General features: G+C 43.9%; 1 protein-coding gene across 5 annotated transcripts in view; it reads left to right on the top strand.

Moving 5' to 3' along the window:
* Positions 1-16171, top strand: part of LOC309337590 (uncharacterized protein) — a 62950-nt gene that overhangs the window by 30597 nt on the left and 16182 nt on the right. For 4 of the 5 annotated variants that reach the window (XM_081854221.1, XM_081854218.1, XM_081854220.1 and 1 more), the window contains one exon: positions 8409-8462. In XM_081854221.1, the coding sequence (XP_081710347.1) occupies positions 8409-8462 (54 nt within the window). The remainder of the gene's footprint in view (positions 1-8408; positions 8463-16171) is intronic. The other variant, XM_081854219.1, reaches the window with a different exon arrangement.

Here is a 16171-nt window from a genome sequence, read left to right as displayed (position 1 = left end):
TTTCTCTGGGAAGAGCTGGAGCTTCTGCCCACAGGGACATCGGCAGCCGGGGTGCTGAGCTCCCCACACCTTCTGCTCATTACTGCAATTCCCAGTTCAGGCATAACGCCTGTCCGTGTACTTCTCGCTGAGAATTCATGGTAGGATCAAAACTGTATTAGACTTGCCAGCTCAGCGACTCAGGTTGAAGAATGCAGGTCCTACCCACATCTGCAGCGAATAATAATAAATAATAGTAACTTATTATTTGTACCCTGCCCATCTGCGTGGCTTGCTCCAGTCACTCTGCGGGGCTTCCAACATATTTTAAAACATAATCAAACATTAAACCTTAAATCTGCCTTCTAAAGTTATACAGTGCCACAGTTTGCGAGATTCATGCACATAAACTAATGCTGTGCTGCTTCCCTAAGAAGTGGAGAAAGCAGCTGAAGAAAGCTCTGGAAAGGCAAGAGAGAACAAGCTGCAATGGCCCTTCAGAGTTGCAAGGCAAGCTGTGTGTGCTTCTCACTTCTAATCTGTATAAGGCAATACCCTGTCTGGGGGTTGAAATGGCTCAGGGGAAGGGATGCAAATCTATGTCAATGTAGTTGAATGTAGTTTGTAAAGGGCCACACTTAGTGCATCTTGGCCCAAGAGGATTTCCCTGGGGACCATTTTTGCCAGCAAAAACTTGTGTCTGCTGGTTTTGAGGTGCAAAAGTACTCTTGTGCCTCCCTTCCCATATTTGCTCCAATCTGACTTGCAGGCTCCTCACACAGCATTCTGCCCAACTTTTGGAGACACAAATCCAGGATGTGTGTCTTCCAGGATGCACTTCTGGGTGAGTCGCATGACCCATGCCTGCCTCCGGCCCAGGAAAAAAAATGCTTTTTCCGGGGCAAGAGCGCAGCAACCAAAATGGCCACCATGATCTCGCCCGGAAAAATGGGACATCCCTTTTTCCCCGGGGCTCTTGGCAGGTTTGTAACGCACTAAAAATGAATGGGGCCAACACTTAATGTTTTAAGTTATCTCCAGTCCAAGCAGAGACAGGAAGTGAACACAATTTCAGACAAGAGCCTGCTTTGGTAACAGATTTATGATGCAGCATTGCAGGCCTTGGAAAAGCCTCAGTTTGGTTAAGCATTAAGACCTGTAGAACCTATGCATGTTTACTTGGAAGGTAAGTTGGCTGCGTTTCGAAGGGGTTTATTGCCAGATTAAGTGTTCTTAGGGCTGCTCCCCTAAAATTATTTGCAGCTGAGGCCTGTGGGCTTCTGGAATTTCTCGCACTTGGAAACTTGGTTGCAGCCTGACTTGCATGTGGAGAAATAGCAGTGGGGATCCTGTCGAACCGTCAATGACATGCCCTTGTGGCAGCGCCAGGAGCAGAACGTCAAAAACTCAGTTCCAACACCTGGTTTAAAATAGAAACTGTTAACAGCACAACGAGGATGGATGAGGGAAACCTCTGGCTTTGTTTTCAGCCTGACTTTGGGCTATTGTTTTCAGAATTTGCTGGGGGAAACTACTGTGGCGAAATGGTTTGAGGGAAAACTGAACTGAGGAGCTGGGAAAGAAACCCTTCTTAACTTTCCAACTTATAGTTAGTAGCCAGGACTGGGTGGTCTGCCTCCACTGTTGAAGGCAACATGCCTTGAAATACTACTTTCTGTGAATCACAGGTTGGAAGAGTGCAGTTATGCTTGGGTTTTGCTCACAGGCTTCACATGGGCTGGTGACCATGAGAACAGGATGATGGGACTTAGGGCCACATAAAGGGCACCATATATTTAATGCACCATGATGACACCACTTTAAATTCCCCCAAGGAATTCTGGGGGCTGTAGTTTGTGAAGGGTGCTGAGGGTTGTTTGGAGAGCCCAGTTACCGTCCCAGAACTGCAGTTCCCAGAAGAGGGATTGATTGTTAAACTACAATCTGAGAATTGTAGCTCTGGGTGGGGAATAGGGGTCTCCTGACAATTCTCAGCACCCTTAAAAAACCACAGCTCCCATAATTCCTTGGGGGAAGCCAGGACTGTTTCAAGTGGTACCATAGTGATTTAAACATCTGGTGAGAATGTGGGCATTTGTTCTGATCGAGCAAGGCTCTTTTTACATTCTGGAACACCAGAAGCACAACTGGTGGGACCCAGCAGCCTGTTTATGAGACTTGGAGAAGAAAGGCATGCAGGACACATGAGAAGGACAGCTCTTCCCTGACATGAGCAACTGGTCAGAACTTTCTGCTGCCACCTTTAACTTTTGTGGTGTAGGTCTGGGGGCAAATGCAAATCATGGGTAGAAGGCATACCGGTAATCCCAAAGAACATGTACATTTTCCTCATTAGTACACCAAATTTGCTTTTGGTTCACAATCTGGTGAGTAATAGCGTGTGGTGATACAATTGTTGTTCCACATCATGCTCCAGTATCTTTTGGCAACGCAGCTAACAGATGGGGTTTGAAATTCTGGTTTGCGGTGTTTAAATATTTGACTTTAGAATGATGAAAATTGTAAAATACAGATAGGTGTTGGACTTCAGGAATGTTTTGAACTTAATGGGGCTGTAACTTCTTCATGTGACATTGAATGGGAAGCATGTAATGGCTACATTCAAAGCAGGATTAAGGCATATGCCTTCCATAAGGAATGCATTAGAACATTGCAGAAAGACAATTTTCAGAAAACAGCGAAGTCTCTCTTCTAAATCAATTTGTAACATCCTTTTTCTCAGGTCTTTATAGAAAACATCTGCAACACGCTAATTATGAATTAAATTAGGGCAGAATTTGGATTAACATGTATGCACCAAATATATTGGGAAAGTGGTGAGAGACTGGATAAGATAATTGACTTCATTTTTTAAAAGTCAGAACTATATGCTGTTGGTTAGAGGTGAGTATAATATGTTCTGTTCAGTACCAAAAGAAATAAAATCAGAGTTTCAGAAGTATTACTCCAAATTACATAGGAAGGATAATGATCCTACATGGTGTGTGACTTTGAAAGCATTTTTTCCCCAGTTGGTTCTCCTACATCTTAAATACACAGCAAAAGGAAATTCTTGCAAAACCATTACAGATGGAAGAAATTAAGAATGCCATTTATATAATGAAGATTGGGAAAGTGCAGGGGCCAAATGTCGGGTTCAAAGTATGATGCATATATTTCTGTTTCTCCTAAATCTTGTAAAGATCATACTCTCTGGGTAAATTATAAGCCAGTTAATTAATGTAGATGCTAAGATGCAAACAGTGAATTTGGCAAATGGAGTTGAAGCAGTGATAAGAGCAGGATGTTAGGCAGTGTATGTCAGAATCCACATACATGTCCACCATGCACATGAATCCAACCTACACCCTGAGAGGAATGGAAACGTGTCGGAACTTGTGCTCATTTAAAATCAATTCACCCAAATTCACCTTCATAGCCGGTAAAGAACACATCACACCAAGAAGTAGGAAATATTGGTTTACAGTGGTGCCCCGCAAGACGAATGCCTCGCAAGACAAAAAACTCGCTAGACGAAAGGGTTTTCCGTTTTTCAAGGTCCTTCACAAGACGAATTTCCCTATGGGCTTGCTTCGCGAGACAAAGACGTCTTGCGGGTTTGCTTCCTTTTTCTTAAAGCCATTAATACCCGGGGAATCCGTGCTCCGCAAGACGAAAAAATCGCAAGACGAAGCAACTCGCGGAACGAATTAATTTCGTCTTGTGAGGCACCACTGTATTGCTCAGATGAGAAAAAGAGAGCATATGTGCTAATTTGGGTTGATTTGCATCGAGTAGAAAGCAGTGTGCCTAAAACCTGCCCAGATCTGAGGGACTTGGAGATACTGCAAACCTAGGCAGTGTGCATCATGCTGTTGCACACAAGAATTTGTGGATAAGAACATAAGAAGAGCTCTGCTGGATCAGACCAAAAGCCCAGCATCCTGTTCTCTCACTGGCCAACCAGATGACTGTGGGAAGCCCCCAACCAAGCAGGACCTGAGCGCAATCCCCACTTGTGAGTCTCAGCCACTGGCTCCAGCCGTGGACGCAGAACATAGCCATTGTGGCTAATGGCTATAGATAGCCCTGAATTTGTCACCTTCTCATTCAATGACATTCATGTCGGTGGATTAGCTTCATTGGATGACCCTGAGTTCTGAATGTCTCCCTGCCCGCTGTATCATGTTCCCACTTACTTGTCTGTTTTCTAAACTGAAAAGCTGCAAGAGTTGTTTATTGGCTCTTCCCCCTCACCTCTGTTGAAAAACACACACACAGTGTCTCCCTTAGACACTGACCCAAAGGCCAGATGCTGGGGGAAGAGGCTGCTGCTTGATGAGCTCCATTCAAGAGCGAGTAAAGGGATCCCAGCAGCTGTTTCCTCTCTCTCTTTCTCTCTTTTTAAAAAAGCAGCATTTTGTCTTGCTTTCAGAGTCCCACGCTTGAAACTGCCATGCAGGTGTTTCTCTCTCTCCCCATCGCCTGGGCCTCTGGTGTCCACCTGGAGTTTGAGATGCCAAGCAGGAGTGAGAGCTGGGCCTTGCCCTTGAGTGACAAAATAAATGCCTTCTCATCTGGGGAATTTCAAAACAAGCCCGTGGTTTTAGAATCATAGAATCATAGAATCATAGAGTTTTGTGGCAAGGAGAAAAAAATATTGTAAACCTGATGACCTTTTCTCCCGATGATAGTATTAGTACTGGCGTTTTTGTAAGGGGAAATCTGCTTCCGATTCTTCAGAATCTCACCAAATTAATACTGAGGGAGGTTTTTTAAAATTTACATTGAACACTATAGACAATACATGCCAACGTCAAGTTTCTTCGATTCTGTGTAATCACCTGCCTTTCCACTATGTGTGTGTGTGTGTGTGTGTGTGTGTGTCCACTACGTAGACATATAGATATAAACACACACACACAACAACTTTTAATGTGCTGTAAGCCACCCAGAGTGGCTGGGGAAACCCAGCCAGATGGGCAGGGTATAAATAATAAAATTATTATTATTATTATTAATTTATTACACTAGGGCCTCTGCCCCTGCTCTCTGTGCCCACAAACCCCTCCTTTCGCTGAGCTTGCCCAGTAAATACCAGCTTGATGATACTTTTCACAGCAGCGCTGGAACAAAGCCCGATTTTGTTTTATACAGGCATTTCCAGGAAAATTATGTTCAGAGTTGGCTGGTTGCACGCATGCGTTGGGACAGCACTCCAACCGCTTGGCGTATTTTGCCTGGGAACCCCTTCTAGTGCTGGAAGCTCTGGGGATGAATTTAGCCCACAGGCTTGGAACTCAAGTTGGGAAGAGGGGGAAAAAGCCACTGTGTTCTTGCTCCAGTGCCTTTCATATAAGTTTAATTTGCAAAAATCAGTAGGTGAAACACTGCACGGTATGGTAAGAGGGATTATCATGTGCCGCTTGTACATACACATCAAGCTGAAGAGCCAGGGATGTATTAAACTGGCAGTCCTACTTGGGTCCAGGAGCAAGCTATGTTTTGGTGAGTTTGTGGAGAGAGGCTCCATTGGGTGATCAGGAGGTGGAGCTAACTGGTAGAGCACATGTTTTGTGCTAGTAGTAAGTGGTTTACTGGAAACTGCCTCGTGAGCCATAATCTGTCATCTACCCTTCCCTGCCTTTTAGAACACTGCTAAGGTAATAACTTGATATAAGTTTGAGAACTGATGGGCAAAGTTCCAAATGCTTGTTAATTTGGTTCACACTGATAATTGGTTTTGCAATGCAATATGGGATTCATACTGGGTGGTTCGCATTTCTGGCTGTCAGTGTTGTTGTTTTGGTTCGAGAAATCTTGCTTGATCAGACTTCTAATTAAAGAGACTTCTGAACGCTGAATTGCTTAAGTTTGAAGTAGAGCCTTTTGACAACTTGATGGTTTCTGGCTGTGGAGTTTTCTCTTGTGCTCAGCTCGCTTTGATCCTAATTGGGTAGGGATGTTTTGGGCGTGCTGCTTCTGAAGGATCTCATTTGTACTGGAGTGTTTTGCTGAACAGTACTAAACTGTTCTGTTTCATGCTGAAATGTTATGATGTCACTTTTGGAATAGGGCTGCCATTTTGTAATGGGCTCAGAATAAAACTGAAAAGGATATATATTCATTGTTTCTGTAATGCTACACTGAGCAGAGGCAACGTGTGGGTAAAAGACAGATGTAGGTTAACCTCTTAATAGCAGAGTTTGCGGTTTTGCTGGTCCCTTCTTGTATCTCTCGAGTTTCTTTTCTCTTTCTCATTATGGGATCAACATAACCACAAGCTCTGTATTTTACTCACACATTGCAGCATTGCAGAATCGGTGTCCATCGTTTTAAACACATCTCAGTTTCACTTGCAGCCCATTATGCTGTTCCAAAAGTTACATTAGAATACTTCACAATAGTGGAACTTGCAGTTCTGTTGGTCCCAAAGAATGAAAAAGACAAGATCACACTGCATTCAGGGTTCCACAGATCAAACAGACAAGTCCCCTGCTCTAGGGAAGGAACAATCTGTGCCTCGAGTATCCATGGTGCTTGTTCAGCCCTTGTTGTTTAGTCGTTTAGTCGTGTCCGACTCTTCGTGACCCCATGGACCAGAGCATGCCAGGCACTCCTATCTTCCACTGCCTCCCGCAGTTTGGTCAGACTCATGTTTGTGGCTTCGAGAACACTGTCCAACCATCTTGTCCTCTGTCGTCCCCTTCTCCTTGTGCCCTCCATCTTTCCCAACATCAGGGTCTTTTCCAGGGAGTCTTCTCTTCTCATGAGGTGGCCAAAGTATTGGAGCCTCAGCTTCATGATCTGTCCTTCCAGTGAGCACTCAGGGCTGATTTCCTTAAGAATGGATGTGTTTGATCTTCTTGCAGTCCATGGGACTCTCAAGAGTCTCCTCCAGCACCATAATTCAAAAGCATCAATTCTTCAGTGATCAGCCTTCTTTATGGTCCAGCTCTCACTTCCATACATCACTACTGGGAAAACCATGGCTTTAACTATACGGACCTTTGTTGGCAAGGTGATGTCTCTGTTCAGCCCTTAGGTTAAAAAAAATAAAAATATTAAAACAAATGTGTTAAGAGTTTCATCATCACAATGCTAAAATTAAGACTCAATGACGGTAGTGCTGAAAAGGCATTTTAAATAGGTTTTCAGTGAATATATTAATGTGAAACCCCAGTAAAGTGTTTCCACAAATTCCTACACAGCTTTTTATTATTGCTGATTCAGTCTTACAGCATATCTAAGCCATAGATCTACAAAGGTTTGATAGTTCATCCTTTTCCCCCTGAGAACCAAACCATTTGGGATCATTTATGAGTATATTAGGATATCAAAATAGAAAAATAACTCTGAAAAGGGATAGGAACATCAGCATTTGCCCAAGTAAAATTCTCAGGGATTCTTTGGGAGAAACCAATACAGTTACCTATATGTCAGTTTTTAATACACTTTAAAAAAGTTTCGTGCCTCTGGGTGGTGGGCATTGAAGGTACAGATCAGGTGCTTTCCAGGCCCTGTGCATCACTCTTATGGGAGAAGCTGCGTTTGTGAGCCTAGTACATGTCATGCAGTTTCTGTAACAACATGGCGCCCTCAAAGTGTTGATGGACTACAATTTCATTGGCCTCGACCAGCATGGCTGATAGTCAGGGATAATGTGAGTTGTAATCAAGCAATTTCTGGAGAGTGTCATATTGACCCCTGCTTTATATATACACAGAGATTGCATATTTTTGGGGATTGTCTTATTTCTGACTCTTTGAAGAACCCATCTTTATTCCAATCCACCTCCAGATTATGAAAATGGAAAGTGTAGCTTAATCTCTTGTAAAGACACCACTGTTGGCTGGTAATGAAGGCACCGGTCTCTGGTGGCATGCTGTTCCATAACTCTCTGTTATGAGGTTTCTCAGAAACTCTCAAGTAAGGTTCTTAACCTTTGTGCCTCTTAAAGTTAATGGCCAGGAGAAATTCAGCAAATCCATTCTCCCCCCAACCCACCCCCATCAGATTTAGCAGTGATGCAAGTTTGTCCTGTGGAATAACTGCCTGCCATATAGTTGCTCTGAAAACAGGAACTTCCTTTAAGAGCAAAGTATTTAAGGGCTAAACTGAATGTGTAGTTTGCTCTTGCAAAACTCATTAAAAAACAGAATAAGATAGCCAGTGTGCCCCAACCAAGCCCCATAAGAAAGGGGGGGGGGGTTAAGCCTTTGTTCTGATTGGATGCCACCACCTATTAATAGGAAGAAAACCCCAATTGGTACAATGGGTCTCAGTAGTGGTTCTTAAATGTTTGTTTGAACTTCCAACTCACTTCTAGCACTCCAGCATTATTTAACACCCAAATTAATTGTGCAGCTACACTGCTTATATCTTCCATATCTGCTTTCTCTAACCCTTTGATTCTGCTTCTTTTTCAGAAGATGCTGTTTAAGAAGAATTGTGGCACAAAGACGAGAATCATCAAAATTCGGGTAAGTGGCTATTGCTTGATAGTTCTCATTTTTGTCGTCTTCCTCCTGGGGTTGGGCAATGAAGTTTCCTTGCTTGTGGGATGGTAATATAGTAACGAACCTTCGTCTTGCATTCATCCTGATTTCCTTGCAGCATGCTTACACGTCTTTCACTTAACTCACACTTTTCATTATATTTGCATGTCACTTTCCAAACTGCAAAAAGTCTTGTGTATTTTAAAGTGGATTTGTTGTGCTCGGGTGATGGGGGCCATTCAATCCACTTCAGTTGCGCAAACCTAAAGTCCTGGCAGGCAGCTGAATCACTCCCACAAAACACTGGCAGGCTGGAGACATCCAAAATGTTGTGCTCTCCTCGGGTCCACTTTTGGAATAGCAGAAAACTTCATCTTCAGTCTGTTGCAGTTGCCTCAGAAGAACTTTCATGGTTTTTTCTCCAGAAAGGGGTTGTGTCTAGAGGCGAGGGTGAAGATCGGGTGAGGACTGCAGGCAGAGATGGAAACTAGACACTCCTGAACTTGAGCATCAGGGAGTTCATCTGTATATTCTGAGCCATGTGCAGGAATCCTGAAGTTTCTGATGCATGTATCACCATTGCCAGCCTTTCCCTGTCCAACAGAATTATGTGTGAGACTGGGAGAAGGGACCTGAGTTAAGGGCCTTAATGTACCTCCATGGAAGAAAGGGCTTGCATGTACTTTCATATAATTTGGTTGCTTTCTTCTATCCACATCTATTAATCCTTTGGCGCCAACTACGCCCAATGCACTGCATCTAGTCGTTATGAACCATGGAGGACCGCCAACAGAGACTTCCCCCAAGTCCTAAGTGATTAGGCTGGGATATTAGGGATTAGGCAGTCTTTAAAATATTCTGGACCCATGTTGTTAAAGTCCTTGTAAATACAAGAACCTTTTACAATTTACAATACAAGAACCTTCAAACTGGCCCGGTAGAGTATGGGCAGTCACTGCAAGCATTTGAGCCCCAGAGCAATGTGCTGGTGATAGGCTGGCCCTATCAACACTGTAACTGCAGTATTTTGCACCAAGTGGAGCTTCCAAATGAGGTGCAAAGGTAATCCCACATAGATCACATTACATTGTGGTCACAAGTGCATGAATCACCACCGACAGGCTATCCCTGTCCAAGAATGGACATAGTTGGCACCCTAGCTCTAGCTGATAAAACACACTGCTAGCTATTGAGACTAGTGACAAATAGGGAAATAATGACTATAATTTTAAATGGAAGTGCAGCACCTCTCATCGCAGGTAGGAAGAAGACTGTAACAAGGTGATCTCTGTGCCTGCTCAGTTTGTTCTGCTGACGCCTGACTGGCAACTTCCATGGCTCCAGCTTATTGTGGCTTTTTGCCTTTAACCCATACTTGGCTTTGACAGCCCTTCAAATGGAAGAACATGTGGCCACTCTATTACTATTATTGCCAGTTGGGAATAACATCTGAATATCCTTAGATGGTGGTTTGCATTAATCACAGCATTAGTGCTAATCATTTCATCGTTGGATGCATGCTTAATATGTAGATATGTGGTGTATACAATCAGTTACGCATTAGTTGTGCCCATTAGGAAGAACTGAAATAGATGATTATCACTTCATTCAGTAATAAGGATAATTGGTCGTTGGTAGAGTATCTGATGCACATGCAGAGAAGGCCTCACATTCAATCCCTGACATCTCCAGGCCGGGCTAGGAATGTCCCCATTCTGAAACTTTGGAGAGCTGCTGACATCCAATGTGGACAATACTGAACTAGATGGACAAATCATCTGAACTGGTACCATGCAGCTTCCATTTCAGCCAAGCCACACTCACCTAGCTCAACTGAAATGGGGTTTGCAGCCACTGCTGATCAGCTGATTGACAGTGCCTCCAAAGCTCTGTGCACTGATCAGCAGGTCTTGGGAAGCTCCATTTTTAGCACTCTGTGAGTGCTGATTGGCCTATGGTTGGTGCTTCGTGGGCTGTGCTTTTACCTGCAGAGTCTGACATAGAACCAAGCAGGCAAAAGTGGGTCACCTGGTGCTATTCTGATGTCAGGTGATTGGTAGGTGGGAGACCTTGCCCACCTGACATGCTTGGCCTTCGAGGGGTGGGGGAGATAACTGTCTGTCCCCCCACCTGAACCAGTTCCTCACCCCTGTGGTAGAAGGAGGGATCTAATTCCCAAAATGGAGAGGAGGGGGTGGCAAGTGCCAGGTGGACATGTGGATGCTAGGGTGAGTTAGAGAGGGAAGTTGGGAAGCTAATACACATTTCTTCAAGGCAGTGTGGATACCTGCGTGAGAGCAAGTAAGAAGGAAAGAAGAGAATAGCTGAGGAGCAGATAATTACTTAAAGTCCTTCACTGAAGCACAAAAGTGTCTTTAAAAAAAATAAGTACTAGATTGGGTTGGTCATGATGGCAAGAATACTTTCTGCAGCCCCTTCCACTTAACTAAAACAATAATTTGTTATAGAGGTAGCATTTTTGTGGCCAGCAATGCCACAGCAGAGCTGTGTTCTTGGAATGCTTCTTTCATCACATAATATCCTCCTATTGTGATAAGGGCTGGGAAGCGAGAGCTAAGATGTGAAAGTAATCTTCTCCCATGCACTTTCCCAAGAGGAAGAGCATGAATGTTTGAAATGTGCTGGGAATCGATTTGGCAATAGATTATTTCCTGCACCTGGTGATTTTTGCTTCTTTTATCTTCTCAGTGTGTGGTACAGCCCTCCTTAAATTTTGTAAGCATTCTTCTTAGTAATTGACTCGCTTTTGAGAAAAGTTAACTTAAAATCCCATTTGCTACTTTGCAAAACATTCCCCTGATTTTGCTGAGTTCTCCAGGCAAAAGATTTCAGCTGGGTAATTTTTCATGGAGTTCTAGCCAGCATGTACCTCCTGTTTATTGTGGGGGGTGGCGGTGGGCATCCCTTTCACAAATGGCACCTGAAAATAATTTCTTAACTCTGCATATGGACTGAAGCACAGAAATAAGGAAGATGATTGATATGACCTAACTCTCCAAGACAAATAAACAGGAAGTTTGTGGCTCATTTATGTAAATCTCATCTCTAAACAGCTTGTGGGCATAATCTGAGAGATCATAAAGCTGTAAAGTAGCTGATAACCACTAAGCAAACTAAAGCAGTATAACTTAGTACACGATCTTTGGCAGTTTCAAAGGATCCTCTGAGAGGAAGTGATTATTATTTCTTTAAGAAACTTTCCAGTGCAGAATTCTAAATGGCCAACAGTTTAACAACAAAATAGCAGTTTGTCTTTTTTATCTCTTGTTTAAAAACAACAGAGGTCCTTTTTCCAGCCCCTTGTTGCAGACACCAAGAACTGCAAATTATAATGTTGATCCCACTTGATTTTTCCAAACTGAAGCATGTGTTTCATTGTTCTTTTTCCCCTGTAAGAAATAAAGTCCTTCCACACAGCAACATATTACTCTGGTTTTGTGATCCCTTTGATCATACATATCTGATAGGTAAGCTTTTTTGCTACTTTACCAACTCTTCTGGTGTGGTGCTATATTCAAAGAAATCAATCATATGCTTTATGTTTTAGATGTTTCACATAACACTCTATTCAATACCTTTCCACCTCTTGACATTCTAACCAAATATATATAGGTCTCTTTCCACACCCTTTCCAAAAAATTAGTGAGACTTTTTCTGCATGCAAAAGGGTATAGTACCATCTATGTAACATTTTCATAGTATTTTATCCAGAATGTATGCCAGTACAAATTCATTGGCTTCACTACCCACATGTGGGAGAAAAAATAGTGTAGCAAGATGGGAGCTCTAGCCTTGTGCAGGAGGAAGGGAGAACAGGTGATGCCATTTTGAGTAATCCATAAAATTCCAGGTTTGAGCTGAAATAGCAAAGTTATTGGAAATGACCAAATGGATAAGGCAAGAGATGAGGAGGCTTGAAAGCAAGAACGAGAAGGATGCAAAATAGGAAGAGAAGTGCCATCTCCTTGATGGATTTCCTGAAAATAGGCCTAATCTCTGGTGAGAGTTGATGTAGATTATTGCAACTCATTTCATCTTCTGTGGATCCTGTTTTGTAGATCTGAACTCACTTTCAAGCTCTTCATTCTCACAGAATAGCAATCTGTTTCCTGCGGTTCCATGGGTTGCCTTTGCAAATGATAGTTCTTCTGCACCAGTTCTAAGTTCTTTCTGTTCGGAATAGAGAGCAACTTTAACTAAGCATGGAATCCTTAGTCCTCCAAACAAGCCAACTGGCTAAGTTAGATACAAGGCAGAAACTTCATGTACAAGAGCTGAAATGCTCTTGCTAACAGAGCCATCAGTATCAGATAATGCTCCATGGAAGGGGCAAATATTTGGGTGTCCTTCTTTGCTCTTCCGAGTTTGAGGCTTATTTCTTCGTGGCTTATTTCTCCAGCAAGGTGGTAATTAGACTTTGATCATTTCATTACGTGGGTGGAGGGTGGGAGTTGAATCTTGCCTTTTATTTTAATTTTGGCATTATCTGTCAGCCCAGAGGCTTTTTGAAATTTGTCCCATTTGGGGCCTTGTTAACAATTAAATTAAATGTAGGAATAGAGTAAAAAAGTTAAGGTCATGCTGCTGTAGGAGTGGAAGCAGGAGATGTAGGTCAAATCAATGGCTCTCATTCATATATATGAATTTTTTGGGGGTCCCCCTCCCCAAAGACTGGGTTGCAGGGAGGTTACAGTTTTCCACACCATAGTCTGTCAACAGATCTCTTATATTTGCCTATCTTTCTAATGAGTGTGGGAACCTGGATCTCCTTTTCATTAATTCTTCTGCTGTACATCTTTGGCCTCTGCCAGGGAAGTGATTTATCCAGAGGCAAGGGCCTAGTGTCGGCATGTGTAGTCCCTGTGCCAACAGCCTTGGTTAGAGAAAGATGATAAAGATGCTCTTTGTTCTTTTCAGTTTTGATTCTTTCTACATGCATAATATTGCCTGTGTTGGGTTTGTTAGCTGTGAGCAACTGCAGTGCCTGGAGCCTGATGCAAATTGCAGGGTGTATACAGGGTGCTTGCATATATTCTCTCCCACCTACCCCCCTGCACATTTACTCCATAAGGCAGCCATTCATTCTGTGTATTGCAGATCCCGAGGCTAGCATCTGATTTGCATTAGACATAAAGGCTATAAAGTCTTACAAGCACATGTACCAGCAGTACCCGTTCAAAGCGACATGTGCCTGTGTTGGCAGAGTACTGGTGTTTCAAAGATGCCGTAGCTTAGTGGCAGAGGGCACATGCTGATGGTCTGTATTTCAGCTCTCCAGGATCTTTTCCAGCCTTAACTGGAGATTAAGGGAGACGAACTACTGATCAAGGTCATTCTGCTGACTGGCAGCAGATCTCCAGCATTTCAACAGAAGTATTTCCCAGCCCTGCTTGGAGGTTTCGGGGATGGAAATGGGGACGATTTGCATGTGTTCTGCCACCGAGCGACAACTCTTCCATTGCTGCCACTCCCTACAGATGGTTCAGAGCCAGATGGCTTGACTTGTTGTAAGGTAGCTTCCTATGTTCCCATGCTCTATATCCAAGGCAGCTCCATCTGGTACATCGGCTGAGACCCTACCTGCCTGTGCATTATCTCACCAGGGTCATACATGCTTATCTCCTGCTTGGACTACTGCAATGCACTCTGTGTGGATCTACATTTGAAGGTGGCTGGGAAACTACAACTAATCCAGAATTTGGCAACTAGATTGGTGACTGGGAGTGGCTGCTGGTACAATTAACACCCGTCTTAAAAGAACTACATTGGCTCCTAGAACAATTCAAAGTGTTGGCACCATAGGCGCCGACTCCATGGGGCCTGAGGGGGCCCGAGCCCCCTCAAAAATTCGTTTGGGGGGGCTCTGCCCCCCCAATAATTTAACAAAATTATTAGTTATATTATGCTTTGTAAAATCACAAAATTATGTTGGTATTTTTTATTTTCCTTGTTTGACGATAGTTACCTTTTAAAATACATTCAGTAATGAGTTAAAACAAAGCCACTCCCGATCTAGAGAGGGGTTGGGGTTGCGGGCTCTTGACCCATCAACAATCTCGCGGGGCTGGCGTCAGCCCCGCGAGAAGCGGGGATTCCCCCTAGCTCATTAATATTCACCGCCCACGGCGGCAGCCAATCGGCTGCCGCAAAGGGCGGGCCCTCACAGGTTCACTTAAGGTCGGGGCAGCCCGGGGCTCGCCCCTTTCGTTCCCCCAGCAGCAGCGGTTTGGAGGTCTTGGGCCCCCCCAATATTTTTTATAAGTCGGTATGGGCCCCCGCCCCCAATATTTTTTATAAGTCGTCGCCCCTGGTTGGCACTGACCTTTAAAACTCTAAATGGCTTCGGCCCTGTACACCTGAAAGGGTGTCTCCAGCCCAAGACACTGAGATCCAGTTCCAAGGTCCTTCTGGTGGTTCCCTCATTGCAAGAGGTGAGGTTACAGGGAACCAGGTAGAGGGCCTTCTCAGTAGTGGCACCCGCCCTGTGGAATGCCCTCCCAGCAGGTGTCAAAGAGATAAACAGCTATGTGATTTTTAAAAGACATCTGAAGGCAGTCCTGTTCAGGGAAATTTTTTTTAGTGTTTGATGTTGTATTGTGTTTTTACTAAAAAAAATTGTTGGGAGAAAGGAAGGCAGAGAGAAAGACTGCAGCCCCAGTTGCATATGCAGCAAGTCTTTGAAGGGGAATTGAGCAATCAAAAGCACAATAAGCTTAGGAACAAGGGACGCGGGTGGCGCTGTGGGTTAAACCACAGGGCCTAGGGCTTGCCGATCAGAAGGTCGGCAGTTCGAATCCCCGCGACGGGGTGAGCTCCCGTTGCTCGGTCTCTGCTCCTGCCAACCTAGCAGTTCGAAAGCACATCAAAGGTGGGAAGGTAAACGGTGTTCCCGGAAGCTGTATGCCGGCTCTCTCGGCCCTCGGCCAATAAAGCGAGATGAGCGCCGCAACCCCAGAGTCGGTCACGACTGGACCTAATGGTCAGGGGTCCCTTTATCTTTTTAAGCTTAGGAACATTGAGTGGTGCTTTATGCTATTGGCCCATCTACCTCAGTACTGTCTCCTCTGACTGGCAGTGGCTTTCCAAGCTTTCAGGCAGGTGTCTCTCCCAGTATTACTTGAAGATGCTGGGGTTTGAACCCAGGGCCTTCTGCACACAAAGCTTATGCCCTGCCACTGAGCTATGGCTCTTCCATATTGTTGTGCGTTCTACCAGTGCGGCAGTACCAAGAGCTTGCTTTTTGAGAGCTCTATAAAGACTGGCCAGATGGAGAGACAAAATAAGCAAGGCCAGTGCTGTAGGGATGGTGTAGCCTATTTTCAGGAGCAATGTCCCCATTCCCCAAATAAGGAAAAATCAGAAAGTGGATAGGCCACAGCCCTTCCGATTTCCGTGCAAGTCAATGCATGAATAATGGTTTATCAACAACCAGAGTAATTCATGACTAAATTACTTTTTAGAACGGTGTTCTTCACCTATACTGCTATGCTCTGTAGATAAGTAAACAGTTTTTATTGCATGTAAGCCTTCAAATGCTCAGCACATGGGGTTTATTTAGCTGAAACATGTAAAAAATGGTATTTTGGAAAGCTTCTTTTACATCATAGGATAGTGGAAGTGCTTTATTAATGCAAGCACCATGCCAAAAAAAGAGGGCATTAGGGGTTGAAATG

Source organism: Podarcis erhardii (assembly GCF_964252035.2).
Source record: "Podarcis erhardii genome assembly, chromosome: 3".
NCBI lineage: Eukaryota > Metazoa > Chordata > Lepidosauria > Squamata > Lacertidae > Podarcis > Podarcis erhardii.
The sequence above is the reverse complement of the archived record's forward strand: the minus strand, read 5'-3'. Positions and strand labels throughout refer to the sequence as shown.